The 19,741-nt window shown below is 41.3% G+C and overlaps 2 protein-coding genes across 4 annotated transcripts in view; one reads left to right on the plus strand and one right to left on the minus strand.

The window, feature by feature from the left end:
- The window catches only part of LOC139745929 (protein arginine N-methyltransferase 1-like), a 59,010-nt gene extending 40,020 nt beyond the window's left edge, over positions 1-18,990 (plus strand). For 2 of the 3 annotated variants that reach the window (XM_071656616.1, XM_071656618.1), the window contains 2 exons: positions 16,015-16,129; positions 16,996-18,990. In XM_071656616.1, the coding sequence (XP_071512717.1) occupies positions 16,015-16,129; positions 16,996-18,155 (1,275 nt within the window). In that variant the 3' untranslated portion in view covers positions 18,156-18,990. The remainder of the gene's footprint in view (positions 1-16,014; positions 16,130-16,995) is intronic. The other variant, XM_071656619.1, reaches the window with a different exon arrangement.
- Positions 16,252-19,741, minus strand: part of LOC139745930 (actin-related protein 2/3 complex subunit 3-like) — a 69,605-nt gene continuing 66,115 nt past the window's right edge. Inside the window, exon 5 of the transcript XR_011712021.1 lies at positions 16,252-17,151. The gene's annotated coding sequence lies outside the window, so the exon portion shown is untranslated. The remainder of the gene's footprint in view (positions 17,152-19,741) is intronic.

A 19,741-nucleotide genomic window follows, 5' to 3' on the forward strand; every position in this document is an offset into this window, starting at 1 on the left:
CTGTGTGTGTATATATATATGTATGTTGTTATTTCATGTGTGGCGGGGTGGTGATGGGAATGAATAAAGGCAGACAGTATGCATTATGTATATATATATTATATTTTATTTATTATACTTTGTCGCTGTCTCCCGCGTTTGCGAGGTAGCGCAAGGAAACAGACGAAAGAAATGGCCCAACCCCCCCCCCATACACATGTATATACATACGTCCACACACGCAAATATACATACCTACACAGCTTTCCATGGTTTACCCCAGACGCCTCACATGCCCTGATTCAATCCACTGACAGCACGTCAACCCCGGTATAACACATCGCTCCAATTCACTCTATTCCTTGCCCTCCTTTCACCCTCCTGCATGTTCAGGCCCAGATCACACAAAATCTTTTTCACTCCATCTTTCCACCTCCAATTTGGTCTCCCTCTTCTCCTTGTTCCCTCCACCTCCGACACATATATATATATATATATATATATATATATATATATATATATATATATATATATATGTATATGTTGAGATGTATAGGTATGTATATTTGCGTGTGTGGACGTGTATGTATATACATGTGTATGTGGGTGGGTTGGGCCACTCTTTCGTCTGTTTCCTTGCGCTACCTCGCTAACTCGGGAGACAGCGACAAAGCAAAGTAATAATAATAAATATATATATTTTGGTTCTCAGTGAATGTAGGTTTGCGGCAGGGGTGTGTGATGTCTCCATGGTTGTTTAATTTGTTTATGGATGGGGTTGTTAGGGAGGTAAATGCAAGAGTCCTGGAAAGAGGGGCAAGTATGAAGTCTGTTGGGGATGAGAAAGCTTGGGAAGTGAGTCAGTTGTTGTTCGCTGATGATACAGCGCTGGTGGCTGATTCATGTGAGAAACTGCAGAAGCTGGTGACTGAGTTTGGTAAAGTGTGTGAAAGAAGAAAGTTAAGAGTAAATGTGAATAAGAGCAAGGTTATTAGGTACAGTAGGGTTGAGGGTCAAGTCAATTGGGAGGTGAGTTTGAATGGAGAAAAACTGGAGGAAGTGAAGTGTTTTAGATATCTGGGAGTGGATCTGTCAGCGGATGGAACCATGGAAGCGGAAGTGGATCATAGGGTGGGGGAGGGGGCGAAAATTTTGGGAGCCTTGAAAAATGTGTGGAAGTCGAGAACATTATCTCGGAAAGCAAAAATGGGTATGTTTGAAGGAATAGTGGTTCCAACAATGTTGTATGGTTGCGAGGCGTGGGCTATGGATAGAGTTGTGCGCAGGAGGATGGATGTGCTGGAAATGAGATGTTTGAGGACAATGTGTGGTGTGAGGTGGTTTGATCGAGTAAGTAACGTAAGGGTAAGAGAGATGTGTGGAAATAAAAAGAGCGTGGTTGAGAGAGCAGAAGAGGGTGTTTTGAAATGGTTTGGGCACATGGAGAGAATGAGTGAGGAAAGATTGACCAAGAGGATATATGTGTCGGAGGTGGAGGGAACGAGGAGAAGAGGGAGACCAAATTGGAGGTGGAAAGATGGAGTGAAAAAGATTTTGTGTGATCGGGGCCTGAACATGCAGGAGGGTGAAAGGAGGGCAAGGAATAGAGTGAATTGGAGCGATGTGGTATACAGGGGTTGACGTGCTGTCAGTGGATTGAATCAAGGCATGTGAAGCGTCTGGGGTAAACCATGGAAAGCTGTGTAGGTATGTATATTTGCGTGTGTGGACGTGTGTATGTACATGTGTATGGGGGGGGGTTGGGCCATTTCTTTCGTCTGTTTCCTTGCGCTACCTCGCAAACGCGGGAGACAGCGACAAAGTATAAAAAAAAAAAAAAAAAAAAAAAATATATTTTTTTCAAACTATTTGCCATTTCCCATGTTAGCGAGGTAGTGTTAAGAACAGAGGACTGGGCCTTTGAGGTAATATCCTCACCTGACCCCCTTGTCTGTTCCTTCTTTTGGAAAATTAAAAAAAAAAAATGAGAGGGGAGGATTTCTAGCCCCTCACTCCCTCCCCTTTTAGTCGCCTTCTACGACAAGTAGGGAATATGTGGGAAGTATATGTATATGTATATATACATATCAACATACATATCCCTGGGGATAGGGGAGAAAGAATACTTCCCACGTATTCCCTGCGTGTCGTAGAAGGCGACTAAAAGGGAAGGGAGCGGGGGGCTGGAAATCCTCCCCTCTCGTTTTTTTTTTAATTTTCCAAAAGAAGGAACAGAGAAGGGGGCCAGGTGAGGGTATTCCCTCAAAGGCCCAGTCCTCTGTTCTTAACGCTACCTCGCTATCGCGGGAAATGGCGAATAGTATGAAAAAAAAAAAATATTATTTGCTTTGTCGCTGTCTCCCACATTAGTGAGGTAGCGCAAGGAAACAGACGAAAGAATGGCCCAACCCACACACATACAAATGTATATACATACATGTCCACACACGCAAATATACATACCTATACATCTCAATGTATACATATATATACACACAAAGACATATACATATATACACATGTGCATAATTCATACTGTCTGCCTTTATTCATTCCCATCGCCACCCCGCCACACATGAAATAACAACCCCCTCCCCCCAAATGTGTGCGAGGTAGTGCTAGGAAAAGACAACAAAGGCCACTTTTGTTCACACTCAGTCTCTAGCTGTCATGTGAATGCATCGAAACCACAGCTCCCTTTCCACATCCAGGCCCCATAAAACTTTCCATGGTTTACCCCAGGCGCTTCACATGCCCTGGTTCAATCCATTGACAGCACGTCAACCCCGGTATACCACATCGTTCCAATTCACTCTATTCCTTGCACGCCTTTCACCCTCCTGCATGTTCAGGCCCCGATCACTCAAAATCTTTTTCACTCCATCTTTCCACCTCCAATTAGGTCTCCCACTTCTCCTCGTTCCCCCCATGTTTTACACATATATCCTCTTGGTCAATCTTTCCTCACTCGTTCTCTCCACGTGACCAAATCATTTCAAAACACCCTCTTCTGCTCTCTCAACCACACTCTTTTTATTACCACACATCTCTCTTACCCTGTTATTACTTACTCGATCAAACTACCTTACACCACATATTGTCCACAAACATCTCATTTCCAGCACATCCACCCTCCTCTGCACAACTCTATCCATAGCCCACGCATGGCAACCATACAACATTGATGGAACCACTATTCCTTCAAACATACCCATTTTTGCTTTCCGAGATAATGTTCTCGACTTCCACACATTCTTCAATGCTCCCAGAACTTTCACCCCCTTCTCCACCCTATGATTCACTTCCGCTTCCATGGTTCCATCCGCTGCCAAATCCGCTCCCAGATATCTAAAACACTTCACTTCCTCCAGTTTTTCTTCATTCAAACTTACCTCCCAATTGACTTGTCCCTCAACCCTACTGTACCTAATAACCTTGCTCTTATTCACATTTACTCATCTTTCTTCTTTCACACACTTTACCAAACTCAGTCACCAGCTTCTGCAGTTTCTCACACGAACCAGCCACCAGCGCTGTATCATCAGCGAACAACAATTGACTCGCTTTCCAAGCTCTCTTATCCACAACAGACTGCATACTTGTGCCTCTTTTCAAAACTCTTGCATTCACCTCCCTAACAACCCCATCCATAAACAAATCAAACAACCATAGAGACCACACATCCCTGCTGCAAACCTACATTCACTGAGAACCAATCACTTTCCTCTCTTCCTACACGTACACATGCCTTACATCCTCGAAAAATCCTTTTTACTGCTTCTAACAACTTGCCTCCCACACCATATATTCTTAATATCTTCCACAGAGCATTTCTATCAACTCTGTCATATGCCTTTTCCAGATCCATGAATGCTACATACAAATCCATTTGCTTTTCTAAGTATTTCTCACATACATTCATCAAAGCAAACACCTGATTCACACATCCTCTACCACTTCTGAAATCACACTGCTCTTCCCTAATCTGATGCTCTGTACATGCCTTCACCCTCTCAATCAATACCCTCTCATACAATTTCCCAGGAATACTCAACAAACTTATACCTCTGTAATTTGAGCACTCACTCTTATCCCCTTTGCCTTTGTACAATGGCACTCTGCAAGCATTCTGCCAATCCTCAGGCACCTCACCATAAGTCATACATACATTAGATAACCTTACCAACCAGTCAACAATACAGTCATCCCCTTTTTTAATAAATTCCACTGCAATACCATCCAAACCCGTTGCCTTGCCGGCTTTCATCTTCCTCAAATATCTTACTACATCATCTCTGTTTACCAAATCATTTTCCCTAACCCTGTCACTCTGCACACCAACTTGACCAAAACACCCTATATCTGCCACTCTGTCATCAAACACATTCAACAAACCTTTAAAATACTCACTCCATCTCCTTCTCCCATCACCAATACTTGTTATCACCTCCCCATTAGCCCCCTTCCCTGAAGTTCCCATTTGTTCCCTTGTCTTACGCACTTTATTTACCTCCTTCCAGAACATCTTTTTATTCTCCCTAAAATTTAATGATACTCTCTCACCCCAACTCTCATTTGCTCTCTTTTTCACCTCTTGCACCTTTCTCTTGACCTCTTGCCTTTCTTTTATACATCTCCCAGTCATTTGCATTATTTCCCTGCAAAAATCGTCCAAATGCCTCTCTCTTCTCATTCACTAATAATCTGACTTCTTCCCTTTCTAATCTGCCCACCTCCCATGCTTCTCATGCCACAAGCATCTTTTGCGCAAGCCATCACTGCTTCCCTGATTACATCCCATTCCTCCCCCACTCCCCTTACGTCCTTTGTTCTCACCATTTTCCATTCTGTACTCAGTCTCTCCTGGTACTTCCTCACACAAGTCTCCTTCCCAAGCTTACTTACTCTTTTCACCCCAACATTCTTCTTTTCTGAAAACCTCTACAAATCTTCACCTTCGCCTCCATAAGATAATGATCAGATATCCCTCCAGTTGCTCTTCTCAGCACATAACATCCAAAAGTCTCTCTTTCATGTGCCTACCAATTAACACGTAATCCAGTAACGCTTTCTGGCCATCTCTCCTACTTACATACGTATACTTATGTATATCTCTCTTTTTAAACCAGGTATTCCCAATCACCAGTCCTTTTACAGCACATAAATCTACAAGCTCTTCACCATTTCCATTTACAACACTGAACACCCCATGTACACCAATTATTCCCTCAACTGCCACGTTACTCACCTTTGCATTCAAATCACCCATCACTATAACCTGGTCTCGTGCATCAAAACTACTAACACACTCACTCATCTGCTCCCAAAACACTTGCCTCTCATGATCTATCTTCTCATGCCCAGGTGCATATGCACCAATAATCACCCATCTTTCTCCACCCACTTTCAGTTTTACCCATATCAATCTAGAGTTTACCTTCTTACACTCTATCACATACTCCCACCACTCCTGGTTCAGGAGTAGTGCTACTCCTTCCCTTGCTCTTGTCCTCTCACTAACCCCTGACTTTACTCCCAAGACATTCCCAAACCACTCTTCCCCTTTACCATTGAGCTTCGTTTCACTCAGAGCCAAAACATCCAGGTTCCTTTCCTCAAACATACTACCTATCTCTCCTTTTTTCTCATCTTGGGTACATTCACACACATTTAGACACCCCAATCTGAGCCTTTGAGGAGGATGAGCACTCCCCGCATGACTCGTTCTTCTGTTTCCCTTTTAGAAAGTTAAAATACGAGGAGGAGAGGGTTTCCAGCCCCCCGCTCCCGTCCCCTTTAGTCGCCTTCTACGACACGTGAGGAATATGTGGGAAGTATGTATGACAGTTAGAGACTGAGTGTGAACGAATGTGGCCTTTGTTGTCTTTTCCTAGCGCTACCTTGTGCACATGCGGGGGAGGGTGGTGATGGGAATGAATAAGGGCAGACAGTATTAATTATGTACATGTGTATATATGTATATGTTGGTGTGTGTATATATATATATATATATATATATATATATATATTATCCCTGGGGATAGGGGAGCAAGAATACTTCCCACGTATTCCCTGCGTGTCGTAGAAGGCGACTAAAAGGGGAGGGAGCGGGGGGCTGGAAATCCTCCCCTCTCGTTTTTTTTTTAATTTTCCAAAAGAAGGAACAGAGAATTGGGCCAGGTGAGGGTAGTCCCTCAAAGGCTCAGTCCTCTGTTCTTAACGCTACCTCGCTAATGCGGGAAATGGCGAATAGTTTGAAAGAAAGAAAAGAAGATATATATATATATATATATATATATATATATATATATATATATTTGTATGGGTTTTCAGAAAAGAAGAGTGAATGTTGGGGTGAAGAGGGTGGTGAGAGTAAGTGAGCTTGAGAAGGAGACCTGTGTGAGGAAGTACCAGGAGAGACTGAGTACAGAATGGAAAAAGGTGAGAACAGTGGAAGCAAGGGGAGTGGGGGAGGAATGGGATGTATTTAGGGAATCAGTGATGGATTGCGCAAAAGATGCTTGTGGCATGAGAAGAGTGGGAGGTGGGTTGATTAGAAAGGGTAGTGAGTAGTGGGATGAAGAAGTAAGAGTATTAGTGAAAGAGAAGACAGAGGCATTTGGACGATTTTTGCAGGGAAAAAATGCAATTGAGTGGGAGATGTATAAAAGAAAGAGACAGGAGGCCAAGAGAAAGGTGCAAGAGGTGAAAAAAAGGGCAAATGAGAGTTGGGGTGAGAGAGTATCATTAAATTTTAGGGAGAATAAAAAGATGTTCTGGAAGGAGGTAAATAAAGTGCGTAAGACAAGGGAGCAAATGGGAACTTCAGTGAAGGGCGCAAATGGGGAGGTGATAACAAGTAGTGGTGATGTGAGAAGGAGATGGAGTGAGTATTTTGAAGGTTTGTTGAATGTGTTTGATGATAGAGTGGCAGATATAGGGTGTTTTGGTCGAGGTGGTGTGCAAAGTGAGAGGGTTAGGGAAAATGATTTGGTAAACAGAGAAGAGGTAGTGAAAGCTTTGTGGAAGATGAAAGCCGGCAAGGCAGCAGGTTTGGATGGTATTGCAGTGGAATTTATTAAAAAAGGGGGTGACTGTATTGTTGACTGGTTGGTAAGGTTATTTAATGTATGTATGACTCATGGTGAGGTGCCTGAGGATTGGCGGAATGCGTGCATAGTGCCATTGTACAAAGGCAAAGGGGATAAGAGTGAGTGCTCAAATTACAGAGGTATAAGTTTGTTGAGTATTCCTGGTAAATTATATGGGAGGGTATTGATTGAGAGGGTGAAGGCATGTACAGAGCATCAGATTGGGGAAGAGCAGTGTGGTTTCAGAAGTGGTAGAGGATGTGTGGATCAGGTGTTTGCTTTGAAGAATGTATGTGAGAAATACTTAGAAAAGCAAATGGATTTGTATGTAGCATTTATGGATCTGGAGAAGGCATATGATAGAGTTGATAGAGATGCCCTGTGGAAGGTATTAAGAATATATGGTGTGGGAGGAAAGTTGTTAGAAGCAGTGAAAAGTTTTTATCGAGGATGTAAGGCATGTGTACGTGTAGGAAGAGAGGAAAGTGATTGGTTCTCAGTGAATGTAGGTTTGCAGCAGGGGTGTGTGATGTCTCCATGGTTGTTTAATTTGTTTATGGATGGGGTTGTTAGGGAGGTAAATGCAAGAGTTTTGGAAAGAGGGGCAAGTATGAAGTCTGTTGGGGATGAGAGAGCTTGGGAAGTGAGTCAGTTGTTGTTCGCTGATGATACAGCGCTGGTGGCTGATTCATGTGAGAAACTGCAGAAGCTGGTGACTGAGTTTGGTAAAGTGTGTGGAAGAAGAAAGTTAAGAGTAAATGTGAATAAGAGCAAGGTTATTAGGTACAGTAGGGTTGAGGGTCAAGTCAATTGGGAGGTGAGTTTAAATGGAGAAAAACTGGAGTAAGTGAAGTGTTTTAGATATCTGGGAGTGGATCTGGCAGCGGATGGAACCATGGAAGCGGAAGTGGATCATAGGGTGGGGGAGGGGGCGAAAATTCTGGGGGCCTTGAAGAATGTGTGGATGTCGAGAACATTATCTCGGAAAGCAAAAATGGGTATGTTTGAAGGAATAGTGGTTCCAACAATGTTGTATGGTTGCGAGGCATGGGCTATGGATAGAGTTGTGCGCAGGAGGATGGATGTGCTGGAAATGAGATGTTTGAGGACAATGTGTGGTGTGAGGTGGTCTGATCGAGTGAGTAACGTAAGGGTAAGAGAGATGTGTGGAAATAAAAAGAGCATGGTTGAGAGAGCAGAAGAGGGTGTTTTGAAGTGGTTTGGGCACATGGAGAGGATGAGTGAGGAAAGATTGACCAAGAGGATATATGTGTCGGAGGTGGAGGGAGCAAGGAGAAGAGGGAGACCAAATTGGAGGTGGAAAGATGGAGTGAAAAAGATTTTGTGTGATCGGGGCCTGAACATGCAGGAGGGTGAAAGGAGGGCAAGGAATAGAGTGAATTGGAGCGATGTGGTATACCGGGGTTGACGTGCTGTCAGTGGATTGAATCAAGGCATGTGAAGCGTCTGGGGTAAACCATGGAAAGCTGTGTAGGTATGTATATTTGCGTGTGTGGACGTATGTATATACATGTGTATGGGGGTCGTTGGGCCATTTCTTTCATCTGTTTCCTTGCGCTACCTCGCAAACGCGGGAGACAGCGACAAAGTATAAAAAAAAAAAAAATATATATATATATATATATATATATATATATATATATATATATATATATATATATATATATATATTTATATTTTTATATTTATTATACTTTGTTGCTGTCTCCCGCGTTTGCGAGGTAGCGCAAGGAAACAGACGAAAGAAATGGCCCAAACCCCCCCCCATACACATGTATATACATACGTCCACACACGCAAATATACATACCTACACAGCTTTCCATGGTTTACCCCAGACGCTTCACATGCCTTGATTCCATCCACTGCTAGCACGTCAACCCCGGTATACCACATCGCTCCAATTCACTGTATTCCTTGCCCTCCTTTCACCCTCCTGCATGTTCAGGCCCCGATCACACAAAATCTTTTTCACTCCATCTTTCCACCTCCAATTTGGTCTCCCTCTTCTCCTCGTTCCCTCCACCTCCGACACATATATCCTCTTGGTCAATCTTTCCTCACTCATTCTCTCCATGTGCCCAAACCACTTCAAAACACCCTCTTCTACTCTCTCAACCACGCTCTTTTTATTTCCACACATCTCTCTTACCCTTACGTTACTCACTCGATCAAACCACCTCACACCACACATTGTCCTCAAACATCTCATTTCCAGCACATCCATCCTCCTGCGCACAACTCTATCCATAGCCCACGCCTCGCAACCATACAACATTGTTGGAACCACTATTCCTTCAAACATACCCATTTTTGCTTTCCGAGATAATGTTCTTGACTTCCACACATTCTTCAAGGCCCCCTGAATTTTCGCCCCTTCCCCCACCCTATGATCCACTTCCGCTTCCATGGTTCCATCCGCTGCTAGATCCACTCCCAGATATCTAAAACACTTCACTTCCTCCAGTTTTTCTCCATTCAAACTCACCTCCCAATTGACTTGACCCTCAACCCTACTGTACCTAATACTGGTTTAAAAAGCGAGATATACATAAGTATGCTTATGTAAGTAGGAGAGATGGCCAGAGAGCGTTATTGGATTACGTATTAATTGACGGGCGTGCGAAAGAGAGACTTTTGGATGTTAATGTGCTGAGAGGTGCAACTGGAGGGATGTCTGATCATTATCTTGTGGAGGCTAAGGTGAAGATTTGTATGGGTTTTCAGAAAAGAAGAGTGAATGTTGGGGTGAAGAGGGTGGTGAGAGTAAGTGAGCTTGGGAAGGAGACCTGTGTGAGGAAGTACCAGGAGAGACTGAGTACAGAATGGAAAAAGGTGAGAACTAAAAAGGTAAGGGGAGTGGGGGAGGAATGGGATGTATTTAGGGAATCAGTGATGGATTGTGCAAAAGATGCTTGTGGCATGAGAAGAGTGGGAGGTGGGTTGATTAGAAAGGGTAGTGAGTGGTGGGATGAAGAAGTAAGAGTGTTAGTGAAAGAGAAGAGAGAGGCATTTGGATGATTTTTGCAGGGAAAAAATGCAATTGAGTGGGAGATGTATAAAAGAAAGAGACAGGAGGTCAAGAGAAAGGTGCAAGAGGTGAAAAAAAAGGGCAAATGAGAGTTGGGGTGAGAGAGTATCATTAAATTTTAGGGAGAATGAAAAGATGTTCTGGAAGGAGGTAAATAAAGTGCGTAAGACAAGGGAGCAAATGGGAACTTCAGTGAAGGGCGCAAATGGGGAGGTGATAACATGTAGTGGTGATGTGAGAAGGAGATGGAGTGAGTATTTTGAAGGTTTGTTGAATGTGTTTGATGATAGAGTGGCAGATATAGGGTGTTTTGGTCGAGGTGGTGTGCAAAGTGAGAGGGTTAGGGAAAATGATTTGGTAAACAGAGAAGAGGTAGTGAAAGCTTTGCGGAAGACGAAAGCCGGCAAGGCAGCAGGTTTGGATGGTATTGCAGTGCAATTTATTAAAAAAGGGGGTGACTGTATTGTTGACTGGTTGGTAAGGTTATTTAATGTATGTATGACTCATGGTGAGGTGCCTGAGGATTGGCGGAATGCGTGCATAGTGCCATTGTACAAAGGCAAAGGGGATAAGAGTGAGTGCTCAAATTACAGAGGTATAAGTTTGTTGAGTATTCCTGGTAAATTATATGGGAGGGTATTGATTGAGAGGGTGAAGGCATGTACAGAGCATCAGATTGGGGAAGAGCAGTGTGGTTTCAGAAGTGGTAGAGGATGTGTGGATCAGGTGTTTGCTTTGAAGAATGTATGTGAGAAATACTTAGAAAAGCAAATGGATTTGTATGTAGCATTTATGGATCTGGAGAAGGCATATGATAGAGTTGATAGAGATGCTCTGTGGAAGGTATTACGAATATATGGTGTGGGAGGAAAGTTGTTAGAAGCAGTGAAAAGTTTTTATCGAGGATGTAAGGCATGTGTACGTGTAGGAAGAGAGGAAAGTGATTGGTTCTCAGTGAATGTAGGTTTGCGGCAGGGGTGTGTGATGTCTCCATGGTTGTTTAATTTGTTTATGGATGGGGTTGTTAGGGAGGTAAATGCAAGAGTTTTGGAAAGAGGGGCAAGTATGAAGTCTGTTGGAGATGAGAGAGATTGGGAAGTGAGTCAGTTGTTGTTCGCTGATGATACAGCGCTGGTGCCTGATTCATGTGAGAAACTGCAGAAGCTGGTGACTGAGTTTGGTAAAGTGTGTGGAAGAAGAAATTTAAGAGTAAATGTGAATAAGAGCAAGGTTATATATATATATATATATATATATATATATATATATATATATATATATATATATATATATATATATATATATATCCCAGGGGATAGGGGATTAAGAATACTTCCCACGTATTCCCTGCGTGTCGTAGAAGGCGACTAAAAGGGGAGGGAGCGGGGGGCTGGAAATCCTCCCTTCTCGTTTTTTTTTTTAATTTTCCAAAAGAAGGAACAGAGAATTGGGCCAGGTGAGGGTATTCCCTCAAAGGACCAGTCCTCTGTTCTTAACGCTACCTCGCTAACGTGGGAAATGGCGAATAGTTTAAAAGAAAGAAAGATATATATATATATATATATATATATATATATATATATATATATATATATATATATATATATATGTATACGTTGAGATGTTTAGGTATGTATATGTATGTGGACCTGTATGTATATACATATGTAAGTGGGTGGGTTGGGCAATTCTTTTGTCTGTTTCGTTGCGCTACCTCGCTAACGCGGGAGACAGCAACAAAGTATAATGAATATATATATATATATATATATATATATATATATATATATATATATATATATATATATATATATATATCATCAGCGAACAACAACTGACTCACTTCCCAAGCTCTCTCATCCCCAACAGACTTCATACTTGCCCCTCTTTCCAAAACTCTTGCATTTACCTCCCTAACAACCCCATCCATAAACAAATTAAACAACCATGGAGACATCACACACCCCTGCCGCAAACCTACATTCACTGAGAACCAATCACTTTCCTCTCTTCCTACACGTACACATGCCTTACATCCTCGATAAAAACTTTTCACTGCTTCTAACAACTTTCCTCCCACACCATATATTCTTAATACCTTCCACAGAGCATCTCTATCAACTCTATCATATGCCTTCTCCAGATCCATGTGAGAAACTGCAGAAGCTGGTGACTGAGTTTGGTAAAGTGTGTGGAAGAAGAAAGTTAAGAGTAAATGTGAATAAGAGCAAGGTTATTAGGTACAGTAGGGTTGAGGGTCAAGTCAATTGGGAGGTGAGTTTGAATGGAGAAAAACTGGAGGAAGTGAAGTGTTTTAGATATCTGGGAGTGGATCTGGCAGCGGATGGAACCATGGAAGCGGAAGTGGATCATAGAGTGGGGGAGGGGGTGAAAATTCTGGGGGCCTTGAAGAATGTGTGGAAGTCGAGAACATTATCTCGAAAAGCAAAAATGGGTATGTTTGAAGGAATAGTGGTTCCAACAATGTTGTATGGTTGCGAGGCGTGGGCTATGGATAGAGTGGTGCGCAGGAGGATGGATGTGCTGGAAATGAGATGTTTGAGGACAATGTGTGGTGTGAGGTGGTTTGATCGAGTAAGTAACGTAAGGGTAAGAGAGATGTGTGGAAATAAAAAGAGCGTGGTTGAGAGAGCAGAAGAGGGTGTTTTGAAATGGTTTGGGCACATGGAGAGAATGAGTGAGGAAAAATTGACCCAGAGGATATATGTGTCGGAGGTGGAGGGAACGAGGAGAAGAGGGAGACCAAATTGGAGGTGGAAAGATGGAGTGAAAAAGATTTTGTGTGATCGGGGCCTGAACATGCAGGAGGGTGAAAGGAGGGCAAGGAATAGAGTGAATTGGAGCGATGTGGTATACCGGGGTTGACGTGCTGTCAGTGGATTGAATCAGGGCATGTGAAGCGTCTGGGGTAAACCATGGAAAGCTGTGTAGGTATGTATATTTGCGTGTGTGGACGTATGTATATACATGTGTATGGGGGGGGGGTTGGGCCATTTCTTTCGTCTGTTTCCTTGAGCTACCTCGCAAACGCGGGAGACAGCGACAAAGTATAATAAAAAAAAAATAATATATATATATATATATGTTTTTATTATTATTATTATATATATATATATATATATATATATATATATATATATATATATATATTTTTTTTTTTTGCTTTGTCGCTGTCTCCCGCGTTTGCGAGGTAGCGCAAGGAAACAGATGAAAGAAATGGCCCAACCCACCTCCATACACATGTATATACATACGTCCACACACGCAAATATACATACCTACACAGCTTTCCATGGTTTACCCCAGACGCTTCACATGCCCTGATTCAATCCACTGACAGCACGTCAACCCCGGTATACCACATCGCTCCAATTCACTCTATTCCTTGCCCTCCTTTCACCCTCCTGCATGTTCAGGCCCCGATCACACAAAATCTTTTTCACTCCATCTTTCCACCTCCAATTTGGTCTCCCTCTTCTCCTCGTTCCCTCCACCTCCGACACATATATCCTCTGGGTCAATTTTTCCTCACTCATTCTCTCCATGTGCCCAAACCATTTCAAAACACCCTCTTCTGCTCTCTCAACCACGCTCTTTTTATTTCCACACATCTCTCTTACCCTTACGTTACTTACTCGATCAAACCACCTCACACCACACATTGTCCTCAAACATCTCATTTCCAGCACATCCATCCTCCTGCGCACCACTCTATCCATAGCCCACGCCTCGCAACCATACAACATTGTTGGAACCACTATTCCTTCAAACATACCCATTTTTGCTTTCCGAGATAATGTTCTTGACTTCCACACATTCTTCAAGGCTCCCAGAATTTTCACCCCCTCCCCCATCCTATGATCCACTTCCGCTTCCATGGTTCCATCCGCTGCCAGATCCACTCCCAGATATCTAAAAGACTTTACTTCCTCCAGTTTTTCTCCATTCAAACTCACCTCCCAATTGACTTGACCCTCAACCCTACTGTACCTAATAACCTTGCTCTTATTCACATTTACTCTTAACTTTCTTCTTTCACACACTTTACCAAACTCAGTCACCAGCTTCTGCAGTTTCTCACATGAATCAGCCACCAGCGCTGTATCATCAGCGAACAACAACTGACTCACTTCCCAAGCTCTCTCATCCCCAACAGACTTCATACTTGCCCCTCTTTCCAAAACTCTTGCATTCACCTCCCTAACAACCCCATCCATAAACAAATTAAACAACCATGGAGACATCACACACCCCTGCCGCAAACCTACATTCACTGAGAACCAATCACTTTCCTCTCTTCCTACACGTACACATGCCTTACATCCTCGATAAAAACTTTTCACTGCTTCTAACAACTTTCCTCCCACACCATATATTCTTAATACCTTCCACAGAGCATCTCTATCAACTCTATCATATGCCTTCTTCAGACCCATAAATGGTACATACAAATCCATTTGCTTTTCTAAGTATTTCTCACATACATTCTTCAAAGCAAACACCTGATCCACACATCCTCTACCACTTCTGAAACCACACTTCTCTTCCCCAATCTGATGCTCTGTACATGCCTTCACCCTCTCAATCAATACCCTCCCATATAATTTACCAGGAATACTCAACAAACTTATACCTCTGTAATTTGAGCACTCACTCTTATCCCCTTTGCCTTTGTACAATGGCACTATGCACGCATTCCGCCAATCCTCAGGCACCTCACCATTAGTCATACATACATGAAATAACCTTACCAACCAGTCAATAATACAGTCACCCCCTTTTTTAATAAATTCTAATAACAAAATTTTAACAAATTTTGTTCAGAAAAAATAATAAGCCATTCCAAATGGTAAGAATAGGAAATTAATAGAATTTTTTTTCAAATTTCCCCTTTCAGAAAGTTAAAATACAAGGAGGGGAGGGTTTCTAGCCCCCCACTCCCGTCTCCTTTAGTTGCCTTCTACGACACGTGAGGAATGAGTGGGAAGTATTCTTTCTCCCCTATCCCCAGGGGAAAGATGGAGTGAAAAAATTTTTGAATGATCGGGGCCTGAACATGCAGGAGGGTGAAAGGCGTACAAGGAATAGAGAGAATTGGAATGATGTGGTATACCTGGGTCGATGTGCTGTCAATGGATTGAACCAGGGCATGTGAAGCGTCTAGGGTAAACCATGGAAAGTTCTGTGGGACCTGGATGTGGAAAGGGAGCTGTGGTTTCAGTGCATTATTACATGACTGCTAGAGACTGAGTGTTGTCTTTTCCTAGTGCTACCTCGCACACATGAGGGGGGAGGGTGTTGTTATTCCATTTGTGGCGGGGTGGCGATGGGAACGAATAAAGGCAGACTATGAATTATGTACATGGGTATATATGTATATGTCTGTGTGTGTATATATATATATGTATACATTGAGATGTATAGGTATGTATATGTGCTGTGTGTGGACGTGTATGTATATACATGTGTAAGAGGGTGGGTTGGGCTATTCTTTTTTGTTGGTTTCCTTGCGCTACCTTGCTAACGCGGGAGACAGCGGCAAAGCAAAATAAATAAATGAAAATAATTTTTTTCAAATTTACTGAAAATTGCTGTACTGATGGGGCACTAAATATCTAGAGTAGCTGTAGAATATGTTAGCATGATTGGATATTATTTATCATAAGGCTTATCTTGCTCCAGCTCTCTATATATTTTCAAATGTAGTTATGGCACTGTGTATCTTTGTTAAATTTAGAGTAGAAAATTTGTGGTAATATTGGGAGATTGTGCTACTAAGTATTGATTTTGGTTTTGCATACACACTGGTAGGTACAACTTGAATATCAGTATATGTTAAAATTTGGTTATACAACTGAGCAGTCTTCGTAGATCCACAGATTGATGGTGACCGATTCTCCTCGAACCAAAGCATATTACGATGCTATCAACAGCAACAAACATCTTTTCCAAGGAAAGGTTGCTATGGATGTTGGAGCAGGCACAGGTTAGTCAGAACAGAAAATATGAATTTCAAGATATTTGCAAAATAAAAGCCTGTATAAGTCACAAGTGATGACAGTTTTACATTTAATAACTATGCATGTTTTATGGTGTAGGTTAAAGACATTCATTTTGGATGGGTTTAATATGGATATGATTAACACAATAAAGGTGGAAGACATTTTTTTACACCGTTTAGTGATAAAGTATCAAGGAACAAGCCAATACATACATAATTATAAAATTAGATGAAAATGAAGGTAAGAGGTGTTACGTGATACCACAACTTAGTTGGCTGTGAGAGGAGGGAAGGAGTAGCACAGGAGGACCCAGGATGGGCAGCTTATCAGGCACACCTGGGACATGTTTTATACTAAATTTATCATTTATGCATTTGTTTATAACTGCTATGTACATCTATTTATATTTCAGAGATGTCACATCCAATTTCACCGTATTACAACACAAGAGGGCCCAACATTATGTAGCATTGCCCACCTACTACTGTAGGAACATTAGGTAACAGCTAATACTGGCGCTGATCACGGATGGATAAGCAAGGGTAGCTGTTTACAGCGATGGGTAAACAGGTCATATAGTAGATGACAGTGATGCCTCATTACCATAATTCAAATAACAAATATGATGCAAAATGGCCCAGTGTTATGTAACGTTGCCCAGTTTTTATTGTATGAAAGTTTGGTAACATCGCCCACCTTTAATGGGTTAATACTGGTTAATTTCAGTTGAAAAAGAATGTACTACATTATCCAGATTGGTTAGTGCTGTAATATATTTGTATTCTAATCAGACTTTTTGCTGCTTTTGACATTTTAAGGTTTCTGAAAGAAAGTGTATGGTTAATTTCAGGTATTCTGTCTCTGTTCATGGCTGCAGCTGGGGCCAAGAAAGTTTATGCTGTTGAAGCTAGTGGTATGGCTGCTGTTATTCAGAAGGTTGCGGATGACAATGGGTTTGCAGATATCATCCACATCTATCATTCCAAAGTTGAGGACATTTCTCTTCCTGGAAATGAAAAAGTAGATATCATTGTTTCTGAGTGGATGGGCTTTTATCTCCTACATGAATCAATGTTAAATTCTGTAATACAAGCTAGAGAGCACTTTCTCGCTGAGGATGGCACAGTCTTCCCTTCAGAAGCAAGAATTTATGCTTGTCCATGCTCATTAAAGCATCTCTATGAAGAACAAATAAGTTTTTGGGATAATGTATATGGATTTAATATGTCTGCCGTGAAACATTATGCTTTGAAGTCCAAAATGACGAAACCAGAAGTGCGTCTCATTCCACAATCTGACTTACTTGCAGAACCAAGCTGTGTTAAGAAATTTAATCTACGGTGGGTGACAGAGGAGGAAGTGAAGTTCTTTGCTGAAGCATCTTTTGTTGCCATTACTAAATCTGGGACTTATCAAGGACTATGTCTCTGGTTTGAATGTGATTTTGATGGCCGAGACTTTGATGAAGATGGAAAAGAATTTGGATCTTTGGTAAAACTTTCAACATCACCATTCAGTCCAGGTACACACTGGAAACAAACTGTTGTTGTTCTAGGATATGGAGCAGATGAGACTAATCAAGAATTGAAACTAACATCCCAAGATGTATACAATGAAGGAGATTTACATACTGGCACAGAAAATTCAGGAAATAAACTTTTTTGTAATGAAACTAGACATAGTAATATGCCATGTAATCAGCAAGCAAATTGTCATGAAAAATTTTGTAAGGACACAACCCATGTCATGGAACAGGCAATTAATGAGCCAATAGTACAGCCCAGTTTTGGTTATGAAGTTGAACAGGATGAAGTAGTTGGATGGAAGCTCATATTAGCTCAAAGTGACAACAATGTGCGTCATTATACAATGACTGTTGAAATGCTGGATCCAGAAACAGAGGAGCACCAAGTTCCATGTCATTGCCCAATGCCACAGTGTCTCATCATTGCTCAGATGCTTGAAAAAGAAATGAAAGAGGATGATGATTTTATGATTGACTGCACATAAAGTAATGGATTTCTCTTTTAAAAGAGCCCCAATCCTTGTTTAGCATGGTACCTTCATGCAATATGGCTAGGATGCATAAGAGAGAGAGAGGAGGTATGGGAGGGAAGTAATATTATTGATATCACATACAGGTAATATAATGGTTTTTTCTCATACTTTTTTTTTTTAGTTTCTCAAAGATTGTAAACTTTCTTAGTCTCCTTTAGCCTTTTACAGATGAAAATGGATAAACCAGAATGAGCTATCGTGGAATGCCAGTACAACCAGTGCCAGAGGGATTGTGTATCACCAATGCTTGAGGGCAGGCAGCATTGATACTCTAGCTTCATCATTTTATTTTACTTAAAACATAATGTAATTCACTTTGGTGTTTGTCTATAAAATGTAGACAAAAACATACCTATCAAGTACTTGTGTCATTTATAACTATCTTGTTTTTGTAGTTAGGAAAGTTGAACAAAATAACCATTTGGATTTGTTACATAGTTTAAACCTTTGTAAGTTACCAGTTATGTATTTTCAAAAATGTAGTTTTTAAATTTATTAAAGATGAACAGAGTCATCTTTTATGCCCATGTGTTATTTTGCTGTCTTGCACTTACATCCAGGAGTGATTTAGAAATGCTTGCATGATCTTAAGATAAAAAAAAAATTAGCAAGACTGCAAATTAATACATCAAAACCAATCCCAAAATTATCAGAGACTGGAGTATTGATATTTGCAACATTTTGTCCAATGTAAATGGGGCTTGCTTTATTGAATATCACAAGAAATATACCAGTATTGTAGTCCATGAGAAGCATATGGTAAAAATAAAATTAAAATATCCTTTGACTGGTAGTGAGTCATTATCTCAAAGTGTAAGTTAAATTGGTGAATAACCTGCTTAAAATATTATAAATCACTTAGGGGGAAAAGTCAAAATATTGAACATAAGCACAAATCTTGACAGTGGAGACATGAGTTTGTTTAGTTGAGTAGTCATTTTGGTGTTAAATAATTTTCATGAAGCTTTTTAACAGGTTCTTGTGTTTAACTGAAGTAAATACATACTGCAGAAATAACTGAAAGTACTGAATGTAAAACAATGGAACTTTTTACTAAGTTGCTATTTGACATGATTAGAAAGGATTTAGAAGTGGTAGAGGATTTGTGGATCAGGTATTTATTTTGAAGAATATATGAGAAATACTTAAAAAAGCAGATGGATGTGCATACAGCATTTATGGGTCTGGAGAAGGAGTATGATAGGGTTGATAGAGATGCTTTGTGGAAGGTCATAAAAATATATGGTGTGGGAGGTAAGCTTAGAAACATTGAGAAGTTTTTATCAAGGGTGTAAGGTATGTGCATAAGTAGGAAGAGAGGAGTGTGACTGGTTCCCAGTGAAGTTTGGTCTGTGGCAGGGGTGTATGATGTCCCTATGGTTGATTAATTTGTTTATGGATGGGGCGGTTAGGGAGGTACATACAAATTTGGAGAGAGGGGCGAGTATGCAGTCTGTTGGGGATGAGAGGGCCTGGGAAGTGATTCAAATCTTGTTGCTGATGATACAGCACTGATGGCTGATTCGAGTGAGAAACTG

The sequence above is a fragment of the Panulirus ornatus genome, chromosome 63 (assembly GCF_036320965.1).
Source record: "Panulirus ornatus isolate Po-2019 chromosome 63, ASM3632096v1, whole genome shotgun sequence".
Lineage (NCBI taxonomy): Eukaryota > Metazoa > Arthropoda > Malacostraca > Decapoda > Palinuridae > Panulirus > Panulirus ornatus.